This window comes from Rhinichthys klamathensis, unplaced genomic scaffold, assembly GCF_029890125.1.
Source record: "Rhinichthys klamathensis goyatoka isolate OS25496 unplaced genomic scaffold, OSU_Roscu_1.1 h1tg000210l_1, whole genome shotgun sequence".
In the NCBI taxonomy this organism is placed as follows: domain Eukaryota; kingdom Metazoa; phylum Chordata; class Actinopteri; order Cypriniformes; family Leuciscidae; genus Rhinichthys; species Rhinichthys klamathensis.
In genome coordinates, this window is record NW_026606735.1 from 1214328 (window position 1) to 1241869 (window position 27542).

Sequence of the window (27542 nt, forward strand, 5' to 3'; positions counted from 1 at the left end):
AGTCTAGAACTAATAACCATCATATTTACACAGCGCACACACCGCCTCTGCACTTACGGTACTAAACGTGGACAGGAGAGGTGTCAGTCGATAAATGGGAAAACAAAGTAACTTGCATTACTTATTTGAAAAAGTAACCCAGATATTTTGTTGGAAATTTAAAAGTAACATTACTTTACTGGTTACCTTTAAAAATTAATCTGATTACGTAACTCCTGTTAGTTATAATGCGTTACCCCCAACACCGATTACAAGGAAATTCCCTTTTCAGCTCCCAAACTGTTTCAATTTCAATTTTGTAATACAGACAAGGTCAAAGCAAAGACATGGGTTTCTCAATAAATTCTTGAAATCATTTTATTTTGCACCTCAAAACAAGAAGGGAATGAGTATGTGGTACATTGGGAATGTAGACACAGCTGTAGTTTTACATTTTCTTTTTCTTTTTTTGGTGTAAGCTCAGAGAAAACAAAATTGTTAATACAGTCATAATAATTGCACTTCATAAATCTAGACTGTAGCCAGTTTTTTGCCTCCGCCAGAAACACCCCGTTGCCTCTCTCGAGTTTCTAAATTCAATTTACCAATGAAATTTGACTGACAAAAGAAATGCTAATTTAACGCCAGGGACCGCTGTGCCCATCCAATTTTTCTTTATTTTCCCTCTCTCTGTCCCACAAGGCATTAGTCTTCTCAGTAATCTAAGTGCAGTACATTCACAGGAAAGTCACAGTCGGAATAAATATTTCAGTGTTGAGACAAAGCTTACGAGCGGCCTCAACCTGGCTCGAAACCGCTAGCACAGAGCTGAGAAAAACACTCGTCCACTCTCCTTCCACCTCTGTTCGAGAGAGGCACCACAATGATTGTTTTTATCGTTTCAAAAAGAGGAATGGTCAAGCGACACCTCTGATAGGTTAACTCCCCTCAGGTCTTCGTTTAATGGAGTCACTTGTACTTCTAAACTTCAAAGCCATGAGGGAAAAGTAATTTGATCCCTAACCAATCAAGAACAACATTACCAACAACAGACAGCTCATTTTCACAATTCCAAATCAGATTCATTTTGGCATGTCAGAATGTGTTTATTTGATGTTTCTTTTCAACAAGACCTGATCGGTCTAAACTTGTTAATGAGGGTGGACTCCTTTCAGAGCTTTCCAACAATCGATTCCTTTTATATCTGCTTATTTGGAGATTTGATTCCAGTGTAGGTAAATAAATGAGCGTTCTGTTGTATAGTTCTCGGTGGTGAATACACCGTGAGAACAGCAGAAACTTAAACTGCAGCCAAAGGAGAATAAAATCAAAAGAAATGACCCTTAACGAAACATTAAAAAACCTAAGCATTTTACACTCTTACTCCCTTAGCAGCCAATGCATATTATATACTACAAATATATATAAAATAAAACAAAAATAGGTTCAAGTCTTCAAGTTCTTTAAATACATTATATTCAAACGTCTAATTTCCAACCTGCCAAGACTTTCACACATTTTTACACCCCAAGCAGTGCAATTTCTATGAAAACTTTCCATTTTCTCGATTAACGTCACCTAAAAGCACTCATCTAGTTGCCTTTTTGGTCTTTGAAATGTTGTAATGTGTGAATACCGTTACCTCTTACAGTGTTTTGTCAGCACAGGTTCAACCGTGTATATATTTTATAGACAACCGTGGTGCTTAAAGACCATCATTCTTCATCAAGTTAATCCAAATGGTTACTTGCAATGTGGGGAGGAGAAGAGGCCATATTTACTTCATTTAAACCATTGACTCTCACCAAAAAAATTATTAGTCTGATAAAATAATTCAAAAAGAAAAAAGATAAGCAATTGGAAAACAACCAAAAAAATCCCTCTTAGTAAAAAAGAGAGAAAAGAAAAGAATCACAGAATCCACATTTAGGAACATTCCAATTCCCAGCCAGCAATTCTCTCCCAGCTCTGAGCTGAGAGGCACCGATTGGCTTTCCAGCATACACCCAACCATGTTTGGATCCAGATCTCCCCCAGTCTGCTTTGAGCAGAATCACAAAACTCCACTGCAAATCTAGGCAATGGCAACAACTGCAGTTTGTGATTAAAGATTTTCCAGTCGCTCTTTATATTGGTCAACCCGGCTCTTCTTATCTGTAAACAGGGAGGCGGATGTGTGCATGCTGGTGGTCCAATAGTCTCGGCACAGACACAGTCTCATATCCCTTCCCCAACATCTGCTCCTTGATGCAGGGAGGATGGATGTCATTGATCAGGTATTCCAGTGACTGCAGACTGCTGCTCAACACTGATGTATTACATAGACTCTTACTGGGCAAACTGCAACACAGACCACCCGTGCTGTCTATGGGGTGGTGGTGGTGGGGATGATGATGGTGGTGGTGATGATGATGAGGGTGTTGGTGATGGTGGGGGAAACCCAGTTCCCTGTGCCCTGTCACCGGTCCAGCTGTGGTGGTAGCTCCCGGGAGCTCTTGTGGGTTGTAGCAGTCGCTGTCTGGCGTCACCAGAACGCTGTTCCACGGAGGCGCAAAGTACTGGCCGACAGAAAAGTTCCCATGCATCCCCACGCAGTTCAAAGGGGAAGAGCTGACCTTGTCCAGTCCACCACTCGTACTGGCTGTCATCGGATAACCTCTGGAGGAGGACACCTGTGCCCCTCCGAGCATGATGGACCCTCCCAGGGCACAGGTTTCGGGTGACTTGCTAATGGCACCTCCTCCTCCACTCCCCCCACTGTACATCCTCAAAACAGCCTGCTGCTGCTGCTGTTGTTTCTGCCACAACAGGTAGTCTATACCTTCGGGATACACCCCAGCCTTCATTGCCTCCCCATTCTGCCCTGGTAGCACCGTCCCTGAATAGGCCATGTTTCCCTGCGGAGCCACACTAGTGACGTAAGTCCCCCCTGAGGAGTTAGCGGTGCCCTGTTTGGATGGGCTGGGGTTCAGAGGTCCTGTAGATGCCCCGTTCTGACACACCTGCTGCAGAGCCTGGGCTTGGCAGTGCTGGTTAATATGGTAAATGATGCTCTGGATGGAGGGAAGATTTGACTGAGGAGGGAGGTTCAGTCCTCGGCCCCCTGCCACAGGGATCACAGAACTGGCCACAGTGACATTAGGGGGGACCGCCAGAGTGGTGGCCTCTGTCGGTTTGGGAGGCCCTGCGTGGTACACAATCTGTCCATGGCAATGACCTAAAGTGCTGCTGTTGGGAGGCGGATAAGGAGCCACTGCTATCTGCGCCGGAGACAACTTAGTCCTCCTGCCTTCTGAGTTTTTGAGGACGCCCTTTGTGGAGGGTAAGAAAGATGAAGAGGAGGATGAGGATGATGACGATGATGATGAGACTTTGACGATCGCTAACAGACCATGGTAGCCCCCAGTGTGGAGTTGGGGATAGGGGCTGTAGCGCTGTCCAGTGGTGTCATATCCATTCACAGTCCGGTTAAGGTGCTTGTGTTGGGGGACCCTGATGTTGGTGGGGAATATCTTGATAGACAGAGGGTTGTTGGCTGTCTTCTGTGCGTAGGCATCCAGCTCTGCTGCGCTGGGGTAGCGCGGGGAAGGCATGGGAACAGTCAGCTCACCTGGAAGACAAAAATAAAAGAATATCTTTAGTCAGACTTTGAAAGACTTGGAACACGAGTGTAGACTATATGGTAACTTTATGTAATGTTTGATGATGATGGAGCTACCAGTCAGAAAGCAGCAGCCTGGACATTCTTTTAAAGAAGTCTTTGGCACTCTATAATACTGTACTTGTGTGCAAATCCCAATCTATTTTAGTAGGGAAAAGTATGCCAAGCTTCCAGTAAAGACCTCCATCCCTGGTTGAAGGTCACACAGTCGTTGCCTTAAGGTGTGTAACAACTTTTGGCATCACCCTAAATGGCCTGCTCTTTTTGGTGGATCACATTACAACAGCAGTTCTGCCTTTTCCACAACAAATAAAATAAGGCCCTTCCTCAACTTACATACATGATTTGTATGTTCTCAGCTACCCATCTAGTATTTGCCATTGACATTATATGAGTACTTTCTTAATTGTAATCTTCATTGGTAAGAAAATGTCTGCTAAGAACAAAAAAAAAATTAATTGTACAAGCCGCAGATACATAATTCACAAATTATGTGAATACGGAATGTTTTTAAATTTAGCCTCTCTATAGAAACTATATTTTATTCCTCACCCAGTTCTCTCTCACTCTATATTCCAGTAGAGATTTATCCCTGGAAAAATAGCTTTTTAACTTGAAATCAGGCACCTAAGGCATTATTAAACCAGTGCTTTGTGAAATTAATTTGGCCTTTCAATTGTTCAAAATTGGGTTACCCTTGGAGACGGAAAGGAGAGCGAGCAGGAAGTAAGGAGGATAAAAGTCTTGTTTAATTGCACTGACACATTTGAGATTTATAAGTAGCACCAGTAGGTCTTAGCCTTGGCCAGGCCAATTTCTCAATTATTCAATCAGACCATCTCCAAATGAAGAGACAGACCTACATTACCCCTCCCACGAACCCCAGAAAACTCTACCCACTGGGAAATCGTAACCGGGTTTTTTCAGCCTGTACAGAAAAACTGTGAGACAAAAGGTACTGCCCGAGCTTCGTCATAAAACATGATTGAGATATCCATTAAAAGCTGTGCTGCAAAACTGACTCACTCCTATTAAAACGCAAAGACCCACATGTTGGGCAGGGCAGGAAATGATAAAAAACCCCAATAAGCCTTAATGTCTTATAGTACTCAGACAGTAAGACAAAGTGTCCCTGTAGTTGGACTCGGTTTTGGCTTGATCAGGGTTTTGAATCAGGCGTTTTCAGAGAAACCTCTGGCTTTTGGGATTCTGAGAAAAACGAGTTGGGGAAACAAGGAAAAAGAGCTGCGAGAGGCAGTGCAGAGGATGAGCGGAGGTGAAGGGCCGTGGTGAGATTGGATTTAAACGACATTATTCAGGCAATTTCATGGCTACTTAGTTCAGTGCTACAAAAAGGCAGAGCGGGAGCAGGCAAAGCACTCAATTTACAAGTGATAAATCAACTGCCACAAATGACTACCAACCCTCTCAAAAATTATATTTTTTAGAAAAGTGTGCACATTTATTGGTTGTTTTTATCATTCTGACTAAAATTAAACTGCCACAAATGACAGCGTCAGCAAATGTCAGAGTATTTTTTCCAGAACTCCAGGGATCCAGCTGTGAGAAAGTTGTCACATTTCTGATTGTCACACTTTAAACATCCTTTACTCTCTGGCTTCCATTAAGCTGGCACAAGTCAATCACTCAATAAGCTAAATCTACACCATCCATGTGCTCTAAGCCCTAAAAATCTAATAGCACATGGTAAAAGTAATTCCCAGGAGATAAGTGATGAAGTTGCATATCTAGGCAGAGTCGGTTTATATTTTATAATTACATTATATATAAAATACTGTTAAAATAATTAAAAATGATAATCTCATATACTGTATACAAACCTATAGTGTATAAAATATTTTACCCTGTAAGATTAAAATATTGTCTCATAAACAATTTAAGCTTTACATAACTTTTTGTTTACATCTAAAAAAAAATTAAGCTTTTAAACAATTAGGCTAATATGATAATGGAAAATGGATTTCAAAAGAAATGTGAACATTTTTCAAATAAACACTTTCTTTAGCTGCTGCTCAATCTTTTCCAGTGGATAGGACAAATCTGGTCCATTCCTCTACCCAAAACAGTTTTATTTCATGTATATTTATAAGATGTCTTGCTTGAGTGGCCTGCCTCAGACCACAGCATTTCAAATGGAATTGGAACCAAGACTCCAGAGAAGGCCAAAAAAAGCAAAATTGCATCTGTTTGTGCTGCTACTGTTGTTGTTGATATACATCACCCTACTTCTTTTGGGTTTTAGATATACAGACAGACAGACACCTCCATAATTATATGCATGGCCTTTCATACGTTATTGATAAAAAAAAAAAAACTTTATTGCTGCTTATATATCCGAGTCACTGTCTGAACTGATCTGTACGTTTTGTTTTATTTATGACCACCTTTTTATGGATATGGATTTAAAAAAAAAAGTTTCTTAAAACTATCATTGGGCCCTTTCACACCTACCTTGTTTGGTCCGGACTTTCTGACTTTTCAGTTTGGTCCGAATCAAAATTACAGGTGTGAAACCTACCCCGGACCACGGCCCGGACCAAACAGATGAAATTTGGTCCGACGAAAAGAGGTAGTCTCGGTCCGGATCAAACTGAACAAAGGTTTGGTTCGTTTCTAGTGTGAAAGCATTTCTGTATAGTTCGGACTTTCAGACCTTTTACAGGAAGTTCTGGTGGTTCCCGCATAGCCGAAAAAACAGAAGGTGGCAGGAAAAATTAGCCGTGGTAGCACATGGGGAGAGGAGGAGACGAGGTTTTTAATTGAAGTATGGTCTGATGACATAATAAGAAGTCAACTTGCAGTCTTCTCCTCCTTTCCTGCCGGCGACGATAAAATGTTTGCACGCCGAGGACGTTCATTTGGCGAATTTGAACTAGCCTTGTGTATAGTTGGTGCTGCAGGTAATTATGCCATAAAAATAACAATATAGTTGCAACGATATGCGTCTGTTCATTCATGTTGTCAAAGTTACCCGCCGAATTGACAACACGCTGACGTCGGTCGCACGTCCATTTACAAAACCAATCAATGTCAAGATGCAGCCCACATAGATGATGACGACAGGACGGAAGTATGTCACGTAAAGTTCTTTAGTGCGCTCGCATAATTGCAGTGTGAAACCAAACCAAAACTTTCTGAAAGTATAAAATGTATCAAAACGTGAACTTTGGTTCGGACCTTGGTGCGGACTTTCAGGTGTGAAAACGACCATTATTTATTTTCAGGCTATTTACTTAAAGCTGCAGTCCGCAGTTTTCCCTCTTTGTCGCCATCTCTGTTCGAAATCTGCAATTGCAGTCATTCGCGGAATTATCAACTTTACGCGAGTTGTACTTCAACACCCTCGACATGGCACAGCGCGGATGAACACAATGTTTGAGGAGACTGTGCAGCTGTCAGTCACCGCGCCGGTGTGGATACTGTCATTCAGAATCACAGATTATTCTTTTTGGAAGTATGACCAACATAATAATTTTCACCGGAAAATGTCATCTGAACTAGTAAGAAACATCCACTTTTTTTCTGGTTCTGAGATTGCAGTAAATCGCACTGATTAAATCTAAAAATCGCTCATCATATCACGCAAAACCGTGCAAATTATAGCTACTTTGTTCTCAAATTGTTAATGTTAACAACGTAAGCATTGCGTGACTACATGTAATGTCCTTCCGATACTTATCCTTGTTTTCGCATGGGTCCTCTTTTTTTCTGTAGCCACTCCGAAGTCCGAACGAAGCCTTTTGCATTTTACAGCGGGTGAATCTGTTGTCACTGGTGATTGTCGTTTGAACCTTTCTGGATCCGCCATCAAATTGATACGTTTAATTCTATCAAGTGCTGTGAGAAAAGGCTATAAATCTCCACCTCCAACATCCTCACATCCATATAACTTATACTAACCGAGACTCCTTCTTTATGTGTACAGATGTGACGTAATGACGCAAAGACATGCTCGAATTAAATCCACCAGTGCCACTGGAATTAAAAACATTATTACAAGCTTGCCGCTTTGAATCGAGCTAAGGCAAGCAGATAGTTTTGAACACTGGCTGGTTATGCATTTTCTCAAATATGTATTTTGGATAATTTTTAACCCCAAAAAAGCTACGGACCGCAGCTTTTACTTAAGAATGAAAGTTAGGTCATATTTTAGGCCACATCCAAACAAACAACCTCAAACATTCACCGCCTCAGACTAGCTCTTTTAGGTCTAATAAGTCTTTTTAAAGCATTCCTGAGGCTCCAGAGGTCTGCAGAGTGTTTAAAGCGCGCATGTTAGCTGGAATCTTCTTGGGCAGCGGATGAAAGGATGCTCGTCTCTGCGCTGTCACAGTCTAATTGGAGGTGTTCTAAATGGGTCAGATGAAATGGGGGGCTGTCGAGCATCTGTCCAGCCCATGCAGGGCCAGCACAGGGGCCGACACTTTCAACCCCCTCGGTGACAGCAGCGCCACGGAGCTTTGATGTTTCCCCGACAGCCAGCACAGAAGGGTGGGTGGGGAGGGTTTGTGCGTGTGTGTATGTGATACAACTAGACTGACAGTTTCTTCACTTCATTGGATCCGAAGAGAAAAAAAAAAACTGTGGATTTCAAAGAGGCGTCGCTGGTCCATATGCAAATAGATGAGCCAATTTTCTGATCTCCTTTACGTAAGGGGGTGTTGGATCGGGTGACTATCTTTGATCATCAGATGGTTTAATTAAGGAGCCATGCTTTGCCATGTCACTCTCCCTTAGCCTTCTATCTCTCTCCTCCCTTCACTTCATCTCGCTTCGTGATGGGTCCAAAATGTGCTAATTATCATTAAAGCGCAGCTAATGCTGTTGCTGCCATGTGTTTTTGGGTGACAGGTCCATATTTTCCATTCCTAAACTGCTCCGTTGAATCCTCTTGCACAATGGATAAAGCTGCTGTTGCTGTCTTTCTCTCTGTGGCCTGCTCTTGTTTGTCAACAGGCAAAAGCTTCCAGCACCCGACCTGCCATCAAAGGGTTTCACACTTCACAGGCCACGGGGATTAGATGCCTTTCAGACCCATAGAGAGCTGCTCCAACCCACAAAGGCCTCTGGCCATTACTGCAGCTATGAGCATAATGGAGGAGAGAGAAAGAGGTTTGAGGTAGCCATCACTGCTTTTCTCTGCTGATTCTTTACTAAACGATTTTAAATTATAATTAAATCCATGTCAAGGTAATAAACAGGCCCATACAGCGTGGGTGATTCAAATCAAAAGACAAACAAATCGTCTTCTAAAGAAAACATCTGTTGTAACTAGCACATTCTCTAACAACTTTTTTTCAGTGGAAATCGAGGACGCTAGAACTGCATGTGGTGACACACCAAAATGAAAAGAAGGATCAAAATCCCATGTTTTCACATTTTTATACAGATGCAGTTTACAAAGATACTGAGGGCCAGATGTACGTACACTTGCGAACGCAGCGTTAATAGCGCCATGGCTAAGACGCAGAAAGCGCTTGATGTGAAACCGCAGTGTGCGTGTTATGTACCAAATCTGCAGTTCATCAGGTAATCAGCATCTGTCCTCACCCACTATACCGTAAATTGCACGTATTTAAACGCGCAATTGAATGGGCCTCCTCCTCTCACCGCTGATGCTATGACTGTTTGAAATGATCCTGATGCCTATAATTGTAATGTAGCGAGGAGTTTAACAACTGCTGGAATAGAATGTGAACGCTGAGTCGGAGATTCAATGTCATCTTTGATTTCTTCCAGTAACTGTAATATTGCGGAGCTGCTTAATATGTAACGCTTAATGATTTTGTTTTCACTCAACTGAAAAAGTGTGATTCTTGTGGCAAAAATCTTTTCAGCTCGTCTCCTTTAGCCTATGTCTTCGTCTTGCTCGGATTACTGCTGCCATTTCACCAGGAGGCATATGCCAGAAAACCCGCTTCCTAAGTTACACCTGGTTTTAAGAGGCGGAGAATGTTCAGCGCAAAATAGAGGCGCGCTTTCACCGGCTTTTTCTGTACATAATGCGTAACATAATTAGGCGCAGTTTACGCTTCTAGGCGCAGTTTATGCTTCCCCTCCCATCTCTTTATGTGACACTCCCACTTTCCCCTTAACCATCCCATAAATGCAAATGCATGACACGAAAAGCGCATTTTGCCATTTTCAGTTCCCGCGACAGGCAGTCTGCGCTTTCATCTCGGTGCGTGCCGTTTGTACATACCTCGGCATGGTTTTATGCGCACTTTGCGAAACAAATATGCCTGAAGTGGGCGCAAAAGCGTTAGTACATCTGGCCCAGAGACTGGCTCTAAATTACTTGCGCTGTTTTTCACAACAGCCTATCCTTAATAATAATAATAATTCGTTACATTTATATAGTGCTTTTCTGGGTACTCAAAGCGCTTTTACATGGAAGGGGGAATCTCCTCAACCCCCACCAATGTGCAGCATCCACCTGGATGATGCGACGGCAGCCATTTTGCGCCAGAACGCCCACCACACACCAGCTTATTGGTGGAGAGGAGACAGTGATGAAGCCAATCAGTATATGGGGATGATTAGGAGGCCATGATGCACAGAGGCCAAGGGGCAAATTTGGCCAGAATGCTGGGGTTACACCCCTACTCTTTTTTCTAAGGACATGGGATTTTTAATGACCACAGAGAGTCAGGAACTCGGTTTAACGTCTCATCCGATGGACGGTGCTCTTTGACAGTATAGTGTCCCCGTCACTACACTGGGGCGTTAGGAGGACCCACACAGACCACAGGGTGAGCACCCCCTGCTGGCCTCACTAACACCTCTTCCAGCAGCAACCTGGTTTTCTCAGGAGGTCTCCCACCCAGGTACTAACCAGGCTCAGCCCTGCTTAGCTTCAGTGGGCAACCAGTCTTGGGCTACAGGGTGATATGGCTGCTGGCAATTAGCAGCCTTAGAATTAGAACCCTTAGTTCCATTTAACACATATTACAAATTAAAATATATACAGTTGCAATCGAAATTATTCCATCCCCATTGCAAATCAGGTTTATAGCCAAAATGCACAGAATTTCAGCTGTTTGCAATGAACAAAAGTAATTAAAATAGCTCAACACAACAAATGTTTCAAGTGGTTTCCCCAGATTTAACTGAAAATGCACATTTTAATGCACTTCTGCAGTTTCAAAATGATTCAACCCCCTGAATAGAATCCCTTAGAACAGCAAAAAAAAAAAAGAGTTGTTGTCTCAAGCACACCTGATGCAACTAATCAAGTGCTTCATTAGTTGCACTAGGTGTGCTTGAGCTAGAACACACAAAATATCTGAACTGGCTAGGTTTGTTGAGTGTCACGTTTGCAAGTTCCAAGAATGGTTCCAAAAAGTTAAGAGACGATTTCATCGCCCTTCACAAACAAGGAACAGGATTCAAAAAGATAGCAAAGGCACTAAATGTTCATAGAGACACAGTTGGAAGCATAGTTTGCAAGTTAAAAGTTAAAGGAACAGTGGTTACACTACCTGGACGGGGCAGAAAAAGGAAGCTATCAACGGCTGAAGCCAGATTTCTGAGAAGGCAGGTTCAGAAAAACCCTCGAGTGACTGCAAAAGACCTGCAGAAACACTTGGTGGCAACAGGCACTGAGGTTTCACTCCACTCCACGATGTAAACCACTACTGACCCAAAAGCACATTTAAAGTCGGCTCCAATTTGCTCAAAATCATACAAATAAGCCACAGAAGTTTTGGGATTCTGTTCTGTGGAGCGATGAAACAAAACTAGAACTTTTCGGCCCTATGGATCAGCGGTATGTCTGGAGGAAGAAGAATGAAGCATATGCTGAAAAGAGCCTCTGTCTTCAGTTCAGCGTGGCGGGGCTCGGTGATGCTCTGCGGCTGCTTTGCATCTTCTGGCACTGGAAACCTGCAGCGTGTGGAAGGAAAGATGGATTCATTGAAGTATCAGGAAATCCTAGGAGAAAACGTCATGCTGTCAGTGAGGAAGCTGAAGCTTGGTCGTCATTGGACCTTCCAACAGGACAAAGATCCCAAGCATACCTCAAATTCCACCAAGGCTTGGTTTCAGAAGAAGTCCTGGAAGATTCTACAGTGGCCATCACAGTCACCTGACTTGAACCCCATAGAAAATCTCTGGTGGGATTTGAAGGCGGTGGTTGCAGCAGCAAACCTAAGAAAATTACTGAACTGGAGGCCATTGCTCATGAGGACTGGACTAAGATTCCTCAGAAACACTGCCAGAAGCTGGTGTCTTGTTATACATCTTGTTTGCAGCAGGTCATAATAGCAAAATGATGTTCTACTTAATAATAAAGATGCGTGCCATGAAGGGGTTGAATAATTTTGAGACTGCAGAAGTCATTAAAAGTTGCATTTTCTGTTCTGTTCATTGCAAACAGTTGAAAGTCTGTAAATTTTGCCAATAAACCTGATTTGCAATGGGGGTTGAATAATTTCGATTGCAACTGTATACACACAGTATATATACAATTTTAAAAATACATAATTTAAGTTTTAATTTCAAATTTACAAATTTAGATTTTAACTTTAAATATATAAATCATGCAAAATACAGTTTCATGGCTGGCAGAAATTATTTGTGTTTATATTTATTATTACATTTATCTGAATAAATCTCAATGTACTCACCAATGGCAGGCTAGTCAGTTCTAAGTGATTAGCATCATGTTTTTTTTATCATGATGAAACTTGCTTATAAGAGAGCACCAGATGGGCAAACGTTGAACTTAAAAACATGACTTGTTTGACTTGTTTCCTCACACTTCCCCCTGCCTAGATATTACACTAACATTATCCGACACGTAGGCCATCCCCGAGTGAGTGAGAGTGTGAGATCTTTCATCAGCTCAGACCTGCGTGACTTATTGGTGCTCAATGTCTCTGATCACGCTTGCGAGCACAGCGCAGATGGCGTCCTGTGATAAACACAGACAATCACACCTAAACACACGCACTCACACGATAAACTCAATAACAAATCCACACAAGAGACACGTTCGCAGCGTGAACACGCTACAAATGCAAACAAAACATACTCCAGTAAATAGGTAGACATGAAACCACACACGCTATCACACACACACCGGCTCAGTGGAGTGAAGCGTGTTGTGGTTGCTCCTGTTTGCAGTATGTATGTGTGTGTTTCGTATGCTAATGTGGGGCAGGAGTTCTAACAGGTGTCTGCATGGGCGACAGTCTGCAATGCCTCCTGGGCAAAATGCTTCACACTTGCTTCATCTCGACATGCGACAGCCTTGTACGGATTAATTATTTCCCTTGAGGAAGGAAGCAATCCGTTCTTCGCTAGCTCACAGAACAGGAGCTACCGTGTGTGTGTGTGCGTGTGTGTACTCAATCCCACAAATACAGCAAGAGCAAGAGAGAGTAAACCAAATTACACTAGCCCTGTCCTGTCCATTTAATGCCGATTATTCCTCTTCACTTTACAGAAATGATCCATCGCGTTTGCTGGCTGTTTTGATGCCGCACGTTTACCAGCAATCTAATATCAGTGCTGTCCTCAGCGAGCATATTCGGTCATGCATTGTGCCTTTTCCCTCTTCTGGCATATGGACAAATGATCCCATCCTGCCAGGCACAAAGCGCTCTGGGAGAACGGGAGGGGAAGATTGCGGGAAACGGGAAGGCAGGGGGATAATTAGCGGAATGACCTCTGTCCTTAATCACTCGCGGCTGGCACTGAGTGCCCGTGTGTCAGAGCGCTAGTTCTCTAAATGCCATCTCTCATTACCGCCGACGCACTCCAACCAGCGAAGCCCTGCGCACACACACAAACACACAAAAAGACAACAGGGCCTGATCTCCGCAATCTCCCTGCCATCCCGCTGCAGTCTCCCATGGCAAACGGACACCTGCAGGCTGAACACTGATGTCCTGTCATGGAGTAGATGGGTCAGGGTGAGCGAGGCTAGGATAGGCCTGGGTAACGGAAGCCATACGGAGAGCAAACGTCCTTCACGGAGCCTGGACCGCCCTTGAGCAAGCAGGCAGTGTGGAGGAGGCATAATCCTAAATACTCAATTAACACTACTCTAATTAGCAGCAAGAGTGTGTGTGTGTGTGTGTGCTGGAGGGGGGCATCAGAGGGATACGAGTGAATGTGAGGGGGAAGAAACTACAATGGGAGATTCTAAAAAATGGAAAATTGTCTATGTAGACTGTCTATCTGTTCTTTAAAGCAATGCGTCAAGTAAACGAAAGAGAGAAAGAGAGCGCGAGGGGCCAGATGTGTGCATGCATCCTCAGGGAGGCGTCTGCAGGAAATGATGCAGAGATGAAAGAGAAGTGGTGACACAAAATAACTGAATATTTTCAGAGAGTCGCATTTACAATTAACTTCACACGAAGAGTAGCACTCTACAGGAGCACAGATGACGTTGAACACTTCAGGCCTATGAATATGTGAAGCATCTTTAACGGTTGAGAAGTGAAAGAATAAATAAAAGCTTTGAAATGTCCAGCCGCGTCGATCATGTCTTCAGAAGCGGGAGAATAGGGTTTAACAGCCGCTGGGTTTCAACAGAACAAAGAACACAAAACCACATCAGCTTTGGCTCAATAGATATGGGTTGTGGCAAGGCACAGATAAACAGGAACTGATTCTGAGAAAAACACACACATACACTGTCAGATGCAATGCAACATCCAGCAGGTTTACAGCGTTCCCCCCTCGTCTCAAAGCCTGACTTTTTAAAGCGTAGAAGCGGTCAGACGCTTAGACAGGCTTGGACAGGCACAGCCATCATCTTTATGTGTCAGTATGCTTGCGTGTGAAACATCTGACCCTGAAAATTTTGGGCCAAGCCCAGTTTCTCTTCCACTGTGGCGGATTTACAATAAATCACACAATTGAGCCCCAGAGGGGCTGAATCCCAATTCACATTGGCTACTTCTAAGTGTGAGAATATGTACTTACACTGGTGATAGGACAGTATGCGCTTGAGTCTGTAGCAAGAAGGTATATACTTGGACAGACTACAGTAGTAGTATCGAATTTTAATATCAGCCCTTTATTGGGAACCAGCCATAACATCGGTTTATCAGCCAAGATTTAAATATTGGTGCATCTCATTTAGCCAGTTTAGCCAGTAAACTTTAGCCAGTAAACTGTCGCAAACTAAAACTCTTGCGTACGCAAAGGATTGTGGGAAATATAACAGTAAAAAAACATGAGTGGATACATAATAGTAAATCAAAGGTCCTATGAATTTTCAGTGTCTTGGAATGTAGTCATCCAAATATTGCATACTATGTAGGACGGATAGTATGCAAACTGGGATTCAGATTTGGCCTGGTTAAACACACAAAACAGTCAAAATACAACTCCAGCATGCACTCCCCAACACAAGCAGGTCTCTCTCTGTCACCCTCTCAGCAAAAAGGTTTCATAAAAGCGGGACAGTGAGAGAGCGAGCGAGCATGAGGGGCTTCTGGTGTCGTTGTATTCTAAACAATACCTGCCTGTTGTTAATGGACGTGTCATCTGCTCTTCTCTCACACTGATTACTCAGCGTTTACTAACCCAGGCCCCCAGTCACCGTAACAACCGTTGCCGGCACAATGGAACCCTGAATGTGGCAGCTGTTTGAAGCTCTACAATTAACCCAGCATGCCTCTGTGTGCCTCTCCGGCTCTAATTGAGTGGAGAGCTGAAAGAACGCGGCTGTCCTCCCCCAGACCTCCTGCACCGCAGGCTCGGGTTCAGATCTCTGCCCCTCTCAAACACACACGCTAATGACAATAATAGAGCAGGACTGTGAACCTGTCTGTCCAGACCAAGAGTCCTAGAGAGAGAGACATCTGAATTTGCATAGACTGATAAAAATAGGTATGCTAATGATTCACACTAATTGCTAAACGGATCGCACAAGTAAGGGGGAAAAACAAACAATGCCAAGAAATTTGGGCAATACTTACAGAATTATGGGTAATAATAACTGATATGATGCAAGCAAATGATGTGCTATGCAAGGAAATCTTATTGGTTTCTGCTGTCGCTAAAATCAACAAATACGAGACGGCGGGGTAAGCTGCGCCACTTTTTACTTAAGTTGTCCTCCATGCAATGAGAAATGGTTTAAAGAGGTAAAACTAATACACCTAATAACATTTCAGGACGTCTGTTACGAACTGAAATAGTGATAGAAATATTACTTATGAAAAAATGTGAAGAAAATGTGGTCCATTGACATTAGGGATATAAACAATTAAAAACAAGTGTTGAGCAGATTGGGTCGGTTAAAATGGAAAAGCTGTCCAAAATCTAATATTTACTTGAGGCCACACTTGGCTCTGATTTTAATCTATTCATTTCCTGCTCCGCTCAGGGTGAACTGGCAAAACATATTCGGGTTACTTAGCTAATTCCCCATAGATACAAGCGAGTACCCAATCAAAGGTGAATCTCAGAGCTAATAAGCGCTGGGGCTCCGAATCAAATTAAAATGCACATGAATAATACACGCATGATACTTGAGACCTTCTCAGAGGAAATAACATTTTAGGCAATATCCACCCGAAGACAGCGCGTGAAGTTTTAATTTGCATTACTCTTCAGCGTGACACCATTTAAAAGCCAATTCCAACATTTTAATTCAATGAAACGACACACATTGGAGATGCTCTCTCTGTTTGGTTTCATGCTCACACTCACACTCACACTCACACACAACCCATGTCATTTTAAATGTCTGGAAATCTTTTTTCCTCACTCACCGCAATGTACTTGCACTCTGCCTTTCTTTCCAACCTTCCTTCCTCTCCTCTGCTCCTGCACTCTTATCTATCTCTCCATCTCCCTCTCTCTCTTTTTGAGTAAGCGAGTTTCATTGGGGTGCTTGCCGACTGGAATCACCTCAGGGCGAACACTTTATTATCTGCGGTCAAAGCGTCACTACAAATACCATTCTACACACACAAGTGTCACTTTGCATTTGTCTGCTTTCTGCCTGCATCGGTCCAGCAGGACCAGGCTGCCTGTACACACACACTCCAGATCACACACACGGCGTGGGAAAATAGACAACACTGATTCCTCTTCCTAGTAAAAGTCCTGTATATAATATAATAGAATATAATAGAATTGTAATATTAAAAGAATGATAAAACAGGAAGTAAGTTTTTAGTGCTTAAAACTGTATTAATGCCACATCTAAATGTGGACCTTTTTTAATCCTTTGTGGGTTTTGTGGTGCATTTGGGCTTTTTGTGCTGCTGTTGTTGTTATTCAGCACAGAACAGCTTTTCTCTGCCCTCCATACCGAGACGTAGAGCACAAGGTACGACAGATTATAAAGAAAGATGAATAAGAAATTCTCTAAGCTTGTGGCAGCGAGGGGAAGATAACAACCGTTCCTCTCCCAGAGGAGAACCCCACAGACCCCATCCACTCGCTCTCCTCCTAACGCCTCCGAGAGCCCCTCTTCATCATCCACAACAACGGAGACAGCAGGCAGCGAGCGCTGTCCTCTCCGTGCCTGTGTGGAATGCTAACCGTCAGCAGACATGTCAGGGGCATTGTGGGATGAGAACTGGGCGACTTTGTTTTCTCTCACACTTCATGCCACACGGCTCGCTGGCGAATGAAAACAAAGCACAAACAGGAGAACAGAGCAAACTGCAACGGAAAATCTCGTACTGCACTTTTGTGACGTTCTAGTGTTTGTCAAAACCAAAGAAATTCTAATTCAAAAGAACTTGTAGAAAGACTCTACAGTCCGAAAAGTGTTTCTACTTTTCTTTTCTTTTTTTATCATCTCATTGCAAAATAAACTCAAAATATGAACGCACAACTTTTAGGGCCTGATTTATTGGATGCATCTTCCCATAGGATCATTTAGAGATCAAAAAGGTCCAACAAAGAATCTTCCCAAAAAACAAACAGAGAAGTCGTAGTTACCATGCAAACTGGAATTGCAGCAATATAGTTCCCATAAAGCATTGCCAGTGGCTTTATAAGCAATGACTCATAACAAATAGTTAATTTTGATATTTTATACAGTTTCAGATTCGATTGTTATCATGGGATGAATAGTTCATTCCTGATTGTTATCATGAGATGAATAGTTCATTCGGTGCCCATAATTTTGTCTGCAAAGAGCTTTGAAACGGTACCAAGTATTTCAGATTTTCAAATACTTTTTTGCTTTAAAGGAAATGTTTTAATATTTTAAATCATTCAGATTCAAATTTCTGAAAGGAAGAAAATACTTTCGAAACCAAGGCCACTGAAAAATTAAAAGTCATTACTGATCGACTAATTCTTGATACCATTTGTTTTGCTGGTATTTGTGTTAACATGTTTCATCCTCATATTTTTTTGTCGACACCTGCCTTAAAAAATAATTTTGATATACAAGGAATTTGTCTTATCTCATAGTCCTCCTCCCTTATCTCTAATGTCCTTGGTTCTTATCCTTCCCGCCAACACACATCACGCCCTACTCCTCTCAGTCTCTTCAAATGCTGTTTTGTAGGAGTTTCTCTATGCTGAGGTCTACTGTTAGCCACCCACGAAAAAACAAAACATGAAGCGGTCCATTTCACTTTTAAACATCAGACTCGTCTGACTTGAATAAATCCCTCATGTGCATTAGAATTTCTGGGGTCACAAAGTCGACAGTGAGGACAGGCCACTGCTCTATCTGAAGATCTTCCTGGGAGAACGAGAGCGAAAGGAGAGTTGTAACGGCAAGTGGCGTACAAAATATTCAACAGTAGGGAGGGGATTTTTTTTTTAAAAGTAACATCCACCTTAAATATAACTTAAGCCCTATTCATTGCATTTGTGGTAGGTATAATTTCAGATTTTTTTTGTTGACATTTTGTTCTTAGTTTTGTAAAAAAAGAAAGAAAAAAAAAGTGATGTAATACACTTAAAGTGGAAGTCTATGGAGCAATTGGTGTACACACAGATGATGTTGATAGAGCTTTACTGGTATTTAACCTAAAATATTCCTTTTCTCATCGTGTGGTGATAAAAATGTTCTCTGGGTGACAATTAAAAAGAACTGAAAGAACTGAGGAGCAGGACAGGAACAAACGCTCCTCCGTCAAATACAATCTTGGAGAACATCACAAGCTGCTTGATGGAGCTAAAGATAATGAAGAGATAACTTATAATGCGAGCGAGGAAATGAAGAAGAAAAAAAAAGGTTCATTTTCGCTTGTCTCTGATAAGATGACCTCTTTTCAACTGCAAGATTCGTATCAGGAAAACTTTCAGAAACAATCATACACACACTTTCTAAGATACACGCACAAATGCGCAATGTGTGGTAGAGAGACGAATCGGAGAATTCAATTGAGATTAGAAAGACGAATAAGATCTCAAAGGAACAGATAGAAAGAACTAAGGGTGTACAGTATGTGTGTGTGTCCTGACAGGCCGAGGGAGATCTCACAGTGCGAGTCTGCAGGTAAATAGAAAAAGAGGGCTGCCTGCAGCTAGCCTGGAGCAAGTCTCAACCCTTCTGCTCTGTCATTTAGGAAACAAGGTCTCCACAGCTTTACAATGAATATTAAACACCATATACACACACAAGTGTAAAACCACACTAAGCCATTGACCATTAAGCCACAAATCAGTAAAAATTTCACAAGACGGCCAAATCACTAAAGGGATCTCATTGGCACGCTACAAACAAGATCTATTTTCATCATCTATTTTCACTCTTGTTTATTTATATCTAAACACGTCTTTGTTTGCTTTTTGACAATGTGTCTGAGAATATTAGACCACAGAGACGTGTAAGGACAGGAAACAAGAAACCCAATCAAGCACACCGAGTCTTTCATATTAATGCTTGTGATACTAATTTGCGAGAGAGACTGTTAGTGCACATACACTCTTTACCCAGAGGAGAGCGAGTGTGTCAGGCAGGCTATTCTAATTGATGTTAAAGGTCCCAAAGGAGCAGCAATGTTAGTTTAGCACGTCATGTACTGTCTCTCTCTCTCACACAAACCATGTGAATATGATCTGTTCGTCTTTCTTCACTAATCTCCTCTTTCAAAACACATTACATGGCTGCTTTTCATAGATGGACAGACAGGCAGGGAGACAGAAAGATAAATATCTTTTTTATTCTCTATTTATAAAAGAAAGAGAAACGGTTAGATTGATGGACAGAAAGAAACAGAGATTAGACAGAAATATGTATAGAAAAGACAGACAGACAGGCAGATAGATAGATAGATAGATAGATAGATAGATAGATAGATAGATAGATAGATAGATAGATAGATAGATAGATAGATAGATAGATAGATAGATAGATAGATAGATAGATAGATAGATAGATAGATAGATAGATAGATAGATAGATAGATAGATAGATACACACTTAGTGTGTGTGTGCGTTCATGTTCTGCATCTTCTAACCTGTCTCCTGGCCCCCAACAGAAGGTCAGTTTCCGAGTGTGATCTCATTTCCTCAACTGCTCTAGAAATCTTGGACCCCCTCCACCTCTTCCTCCCCTTCTCCTGCCCTCCCTCCCTCTTTCCAACCCGTACATACACCTGGGAGGCCCACGCGCCAGCTTAAAGGGCAGCTCGCTTGCCAAATCCATGGCAACAGCCGCTAGCATCCCAGGCCCCCTTCTCCACCCTGCTCTGCCCTCTGTGCCAATGACACCCAAAGCCCCAGGATGGGCACCAAATGAGTGGAACGGCTAGTGGGTCCCCAGCAGTGCCCGGAAAGGAGCCTCTGGGTGTGTCTGCAGGTTGCTGGCAGGGCGATCAGCCAATCGTAACCCTGAGAGGCAAAGAATACAAACAGCACTGAAAAACCTTTGATTGCCACTGCCTAGTCAGTTATTGATGTTAATATAAATGCTAATTGAGCATCCTGGGTAATATAAGCTCTAAAAGGGCACCAACTGAAATAAACATCTCTTACACACCTCAGAATCATGAAACAGAGGAAAAGTTCACTCAGGATAAATACAAATCCCAGGAGACAGAGGGCCTGAAAGAAAAAAATGATGGAGGAAGCAGGGTAGAGAGCAGCTGTCAATTGACTAAGATGCAAAAAGGTGAAAAGGGCAGAGTTGAAACTAAAGCTAAAGTGGTCATATTATGAGCCCTTGTAAGCAGGTTTAAACACCTTGCGGTAAATGTGATTTGTTTCTTGTACGGTGAACCCTGCTGGACTGGAGGAACATTGCACTTCTGAAACCAAATACATTCTGGCAGAGATCAACATCTCATAACCCTTCCACAAGCCTTTAGCCATTAATGTGAAAACTGAAGGCTCAGTCCAATTCTGATGTCTTGTCAGTATGATGCGGACTTCTGCTTCTCATATGGTTCAAATCTTTCCCATCAGGCCTTCGGAGGTGATAATCTCTCTCTACCGGATTGGATGTTGTGACCCTGCAAATGATGTCACAGTGCCATATGTGCATCTGATTGGCTGCCAAAGCCTGCTGTGGCTCAGGGCAGAATGTTGTGATTGGACCTGAATCTCTCACAGACACCTTACACAGGTGAGCGTGTGTAACAGATCACGTGCAGCATAAGCATCCACACATAACACTATGGAGAAAATTAAACTGCAGAGGGAAGGAAGGAAAAAAGAAATGAAAAAGCAAGATAGGAAGAGTGCAAAAAAATAAAAATGAGTGAAACAGCCCAGCAAGAAGTTTTGCGTTTAAAAGACGTCTAGCCGTCCAAACACAGCCCAGACGTCTAGGCTAAAATTTGGGCTGTCAGTGAAAATTGGACAGAAGTCTCAACCATAGCCCGATAATAGACTAGTCATCAATTAGATAACAAATGAATTGAGTGAAGAAATGAAGCCAAACACCTTGTAATCACTGTTTACTTTGCTTACATATCATACCATCTCGCAATTTATTTTGGCAAAAACGACATTCAAGGTTATTTTGGCTAGAAGTGGGTTACTCATAGCCGGGCAATATCGGGTCTATAGTTAACCTAGACGCTGAAATGATGGCTATTGCTTGCTGGGAGAGTGAAAATGAGCAGGTAAAACAATGAAACGGCAAAGGAAAAAAGCAAACAAGAGTGAACAAAAGGAATGGAGCAAAAGAGAAAACAAAAGTGCATGACTGAAAGAGAATGAAGGAAAGAGTGAGAGAGAAAAATGAAAAACAAAGAAAAGGGCAAGGGATAGAAAGAGAAAGCGTAAGAAAAAGAAAGACTGAGATAAAAAGTGAAAGAGAAATATTGGACGAGAAAAATAACGTAACAGTAAAAGAAAGAAAGAGAGTGAATGAATGAAAAACAAAGGAAAGTAAAAGAGTTGAAAGAAAGAGTGAGGGAAAGAAAGTGTGAAAGAACGAGCTATGAAAGGAAGGAAGGCAGAAAATCCCCAAGAATGCATTGCAGAGGTCAGTGTCGGAGTGTGTGTGATGTGTCCGGCCCCGGTGCTCTCGTCCCCAGGGCGCTCCGTGATGAAGGGGGATGTGCCCTCCGCTCAGACTTTCATGTCTCCATCTAAGCTACTGGCAGACAGACACTGGCGGGGGGCTGGACGACAGCTACAAATGTCACCCAAACAGGGAGATTTAATTAGGAATGACAAGCCCTGACGCGCGAGAGTGCCGCCACATACTCTGAGAATTTAGGCATGCTGAAAGCGAGCGGCTGTGATTTATAATTTAACTAATGCCTGCCGTTTCTTTTTCATTTCTTGGCTAGAAGGGGGAAAACTCAAAAGGTCTCCTTCACTGAAGCTAATCTAATACGATATTTTTAAGGGCAGGCGGTCAACGGGCTTCTTAAAAAGCATGTTGCTCGCTCACTCTTTCTCGGTCTCTCGCTACCTTCCACTTTGCAACTCGCCCAGCTTTCTCTCTCATTTTTTTTTTTTCAAGCTCTTTTTCTGCTCAGACAGGGAAAGAGGTGTGATAATGAAAACAACCTTTCCTATCTCCCACCTCTCTCTCTCGCCCGCTAAGCTCCATGCACTCTGGGGAAATTGATTGTCTGGCGGGCCGATCTGAGCGCTTGCAGCTGATGCTGGAGCCAGTTAAGTCCTTTTTTTATTGAGAGTATGAGGCATTTTTAATGGGAGTTGCATCAATGAACTGTGCAGGCGCTCGGCATCTGCATGCAGAGGGGGGCTTTTACTTTATAGTTATTTGAATGCCCTTTCAAATCCTCTCTCTCATGCTGGATCTGAGAAGAACCACCTCATGATCTTTCAGACATCAGCCCAGAATGTGTCTCCGTCCAAAGCCTGATGACACCTGCCCGCAGCCCCAGACCAGACGGTGTGGTCCATGTGTTTTACGTATTGTTATGAGCTTGTGCTTTACTGCAGCAATCTCTCAATTTAAAAGCAAACTGATGCCAGGAAGAGTGCCTGTGTGTGTGTGAGACAGAGAAACTGTTCTTTCCCATTGATTTCAGCCTCAGACCCCCACTGACTGCTTCTCAATAAGAAGTCTAGAAAGGAAGTGGCTAAATCCTGCTGAAATTGGAGGGAGGGAATCAATTTAAATCAAGCATGGCGGTCTCCATCTCTTCTGCCCTCTTATTCTTCTTTTCTTTTTCTCCCAAACATGCTTTTTTCCCTTTCTTTTCCATGCAAAATCATTGATCTTTAAAACTTCTTATTCATCAGTTCATCCATTTGTCAGTCTACTCATTCATCCTGCCATCCGTCTACCCATTTGTCCATCTGCTCATTCATCAATCCATCCATCCATCCCTTTGCTCATTCATTCATTCATTCATTCATTCATTCATCCTTCCTTCTGCTAATTCATTCATCCATCCATCCATCATCGGCTCATTAATTTATTCATCCATCCATCCATCATCCGCTCATTCATTCATCCATCCATCCATCCATCACCTGCTCATTCATTCATTACCCGCTTCTTCATCCCTCCATCTGCCCATCAATCCATATGCTTCATCTATCCATCCATCCATATGCTCCATCCATCCATTTTTTTGCCTTTATTGAGATAGGATGGTAGAGAACTGAGAGGATGTGAAGTGGGAGAAGGGGGGGGGGGCTGGATCCGGAAAGGTACCTGAGACGGGATTCGAACCACAAATCCGAAGTGCAACCACGCTACATGTCAGAGTGCTGCCCACGAGGCTATCAGCTCCGACCACTCATTCAATTATACCAGTGAAGCTCTTTCACTTCTTGTTCTCAAACTTCGCTCTCTCACAAGACATACACACTTCTTAAAACACGAAGAAATGCTTTCCCAAAAAAGCTGTCCTTTTAATCTTTTCCTGTTTGCCAAGAAGGAGAAAGCAGAACGATGCTACGCTGATCAGTGAGCAGCAGGAGGACAATGCCATCCTATTACCTTTAAGCTGCTCTGAGCTTAGAGCTGAACCTAAGGGATAGTGGTTGAAAGTTGCATGTTCCTCTGCTCATCTGCCTGTCCTCACAGTAATCAGCTTGTGCATATGGAATACTGCCATGCCAACAAATCAGAACTGAAGGCATATGGAACGTTCTAAAAGAAGGACAACCCCCTCTTCCTCTCTATTCTTTCCTTTCTTCTCTCCTTCTCATTACAGCAAGTGCCCCCTCAGTTTAAGTCTAATCTGAAGCTTTAAGCAGAGCCCTGGGATCTTCTGTCAAAAAAAAAAAAAAAAAAAACCAGTAGGCTGTGCTTTACTTTCTTTAATCTCGGAGCTTGCCAGAATGAGATTTGTTGGTCTGAACCTTGAACAAACATGGAGATACACATACTAATATACACAATTGTACAGTGAAGTAACCAGAGGACCTGTTCAACACGGGTTACTCATGCATATGTGTGAAACCGACTTATGGAAAATGAGATTTGTTTCAGCATGTGTATATTTGCATACGGGTAGGTCTGTAAGGACATCCACCACTGCAAATGTTTAGCTAACCTGAAGGCCAGGGTTGAGTAACAAGCCTTGAAGCCATGGCAGGGAACCTCCGCAGTAAAGTCTTTAAATTCTTGTTGATCCAATGGCTATTGAACATCAAAGACAAAACACTACAAATGTTTCATATAATCCCAGACATTCCTCACAGAGCAGCACATGGAGAAGTAGAGGTTATGTGGAGTATAATGTAGTAGGGTAGAGTTAGAGTTGATTAGTTCAGTAGAGTAGGGGTTTTTGAACTAGGGCCTGATGGTCTGCTATGATGCCTGCAAAACATTTGAGAATTTATGCTTTTTTTTTTTTGTTCCACAAAGATTCAACACAAAGTGCGCACATCCAAAGGGCAAAAAGCTCAATGAGGGTGCTCAACCACAAAAAGGAAGAGAAAAGTTGGCACACCACAGCTCCAAAAATAGAAAAATATTTATGTTCTCAGGCTCAGCACAGGTTTCTTTTTAGGGCTGTCAACGTTAATGTATGCAGTTAAGATATTTATTTATTTCACTTTTTTTTTTTTTACAACCCATTTGACAATATTACAATTTAGTTTTTAAAGACTGGTAAAAATGTATAATAAAATGAATTGGTAAAAAAAAATGTACATTTATTGTTATTATTTTATGGTAAATGGACTGCATTTATATAGCGCTTTCACAGACCCAATGGCCACCAAAGCGCTTTACAATTTGCCTCACATTCACCCATTCACTCACTCATTCATACACCGACGGGCGACGGCAGCCATGCAAGGCGCCATCCAGCTCGTCGGGAGCAGCTGGGGTTAGGTGTCTTGCTCATGGACACCTCGACACTTGGTCAGGTGGAACCGAGGATTGAACCACCAACCTTCCGGTTTGTAGACAACCCACATGAACCACTGAGCCACTGCCGCCCAGCCACTGCTCTTTTTTATCCTAAAAAGAGCAATAGTATTTAACAGTTAGAAAAATATATACTTTTCAGATTATGTTTTAACAATTTGCTTAGTCCAATGATAATATAAAAGCCAATTATTCAATCTGTTTGTTTTTATAATACTCTAAATGACACATATTTTTCTCACACAGTATATATGTAACTTGCCCTGCAAGTGGATCATCATATTTGGGGATCCTTGGCATCAAAATACCACTACAGTAGAATGGAGTATAAAATGCTAAAAGAGAAGAGACTCTTCTGAAGAGAAGTACAAGGACCAAAGCCAATAGGACTCGAATCAAGGTTGCGAAAAACAAGATGTTAACTATTCATGTCTAAACAATACCACTGTGAGCAGAGTGAAACTTCTTGGTGCATGAAATGAATGTGATGTGATTTCAGGGCTCATGAATGTGCTTCATCATACCGACATAAAAAAAGCTCTCTTAATAGAAGAGTGTGAAAGAAAAGTCTATCGTCAAAGTTCATTTAACTCATCCTCACTGTCGTCAGTGCCTAAATACACAGTCACATTTAATTATTCAATCTGAGTGTTCGGTCTCATCATAAGGAAGTAAATCTAATATACTGTGCCAGCAACCAGGAAGCCAAACCCGTTTTGTATTTGCCATTTATGATAAATGTAATCTAAAAAACAAAACAAAAAAAACAGAAATGTAAACTCTGAAACACAGGCTGCTCACATTTGCGGTGGATGTGTTGCGTTGGCTCAAGACTCTTGCTGCTGCTGCAGACGGCCGTGGCGTGCTGGGGTGCAGGGTTCTGCCTCCTCTGCAGACAGGCCAGCATGACTGCGCAAACGCAGGTACGATTCTACAGACACTGGTTTGCCGAGGCCGACCTGTAAAATAAAATTGTTCAAATGCTTAATAATGTAGTGAGAAGATTAAGCAAGACATAAAGGAATTACACTCATTTAAATGGAAACAAACAGTATTATAAAAAGTCATCTGGGAACCAGAGGACATGCTTCAGGCCACATTTATTGTAAATGAAAGTCATAATATTTTTCTTAAATAAAAAATATTAATATATTTTTTAAGTAGAAAATACAAGTGTAAATATTACAAATATGCATATATTTCAAAAGAACAAATAATATAAAAGTGTAAATATTAAAAGTATTAATAAAATAAATATTTATATTTGTAAAGTATAAAAAAGTAGAGTAATATAATATAATAAATAAAAACCGGACACGTATCAGGAGATGCAGCGAGCCAGATTCGTACTTGCAACCACTAGGCCATGGCTACAACTTACAGCGTATGCATTTTTAATTTAGTTCTTTAACTCACACCTGTGATACACAGGAGGAGGACACACAGACAGAAGTGTGTGAGGTGGAGGTTTAATGCTGCTCCAGCTGTCTCTCGGCTCTGTGGGCTGAATTACAAACACACACCTGCTGCATCACATGGGAATCTAGCAGCACCGTCCTTCCTGGCCATCCCACAGCACCCATCCATCAGCAGCCTATCACTTCCCTCAGTCACAAGAGGAATAAAGCACCCATCACTGCTCACAACACACACGGTAGGAACAAAACCCTGCACTGACCTGCTGCTGAAAACACTTTCTATGTGTTTTTTTTTTGTTTTGTTTTTAAATGATGGGGATGTCGGGAGAGAGAGAGAGAAAATAGTCTGTCTGCAGATCAGATGGTGACTGAGACGGTATTTTGTCCAAAAAGATCGAGGCGATTTCCTGGATTTTCTGCTTGGAGTGTAAATGTCCATATTGTGTGTGGGTGTATGTGTAACATGCTGATGAGATGGGTGGGGGGGCAAATGCCAAGCGCACATCAGGGCCAGTGATGGGCGTAATCAATCTCCCCCCGGGCCATAAATCTCTGGATGCATTCCTACTCTGCCTCCCTCCATCTTCAGCTCTTTCGCTCCAGAGGAAGAAGAGAAAACGGGGCGCGCTGCCAGACAACCGACACAGGAAACAGCAGTTCTGTTGGAGAATGCGTAATAGGACCATCTGACTAAGTTTCAGGCAGCACTGCCGCCCACCAGCCGACAACCAGACTAGCAAAGAAAGTGTAATAGTAAGTTACAGG

General features: G+C 42.3%; 1 protein-coding gene across 1 annotated transcript in view; it reads right to left on the reverse strand.

Annotated features, from left to right (window-relative positions):
• Positions 1 to 339: 339 nt before the first annotated feature.
• Positions 340 to 27542, reverse strand: part of fam222aa (family with sequence similarity 222 member Aa) — a 60434-nt gene continuing 33231 nt past the window's right edge. Inside the window, exons 2-3 of the mRNA XM_056263849.1 lie at positions 26161 to 26318; positions 340 to 3589 (exon numbers count right to left, since the gene is read on the reverse strand). Of these exons, the coding sequence (XP_056119824.1) occupies positions 2130 to 3589; positions 26161 to 26266 (1566 nt within the window). The 5' untranslated portion in view covers positions 26267 to 26318 and the 3' untranslated portion in view covers positions 340 to 2129. The remainder of the gene's footprint in view (positions 3590 to 26160; positions 26319 to 27542) is intronic.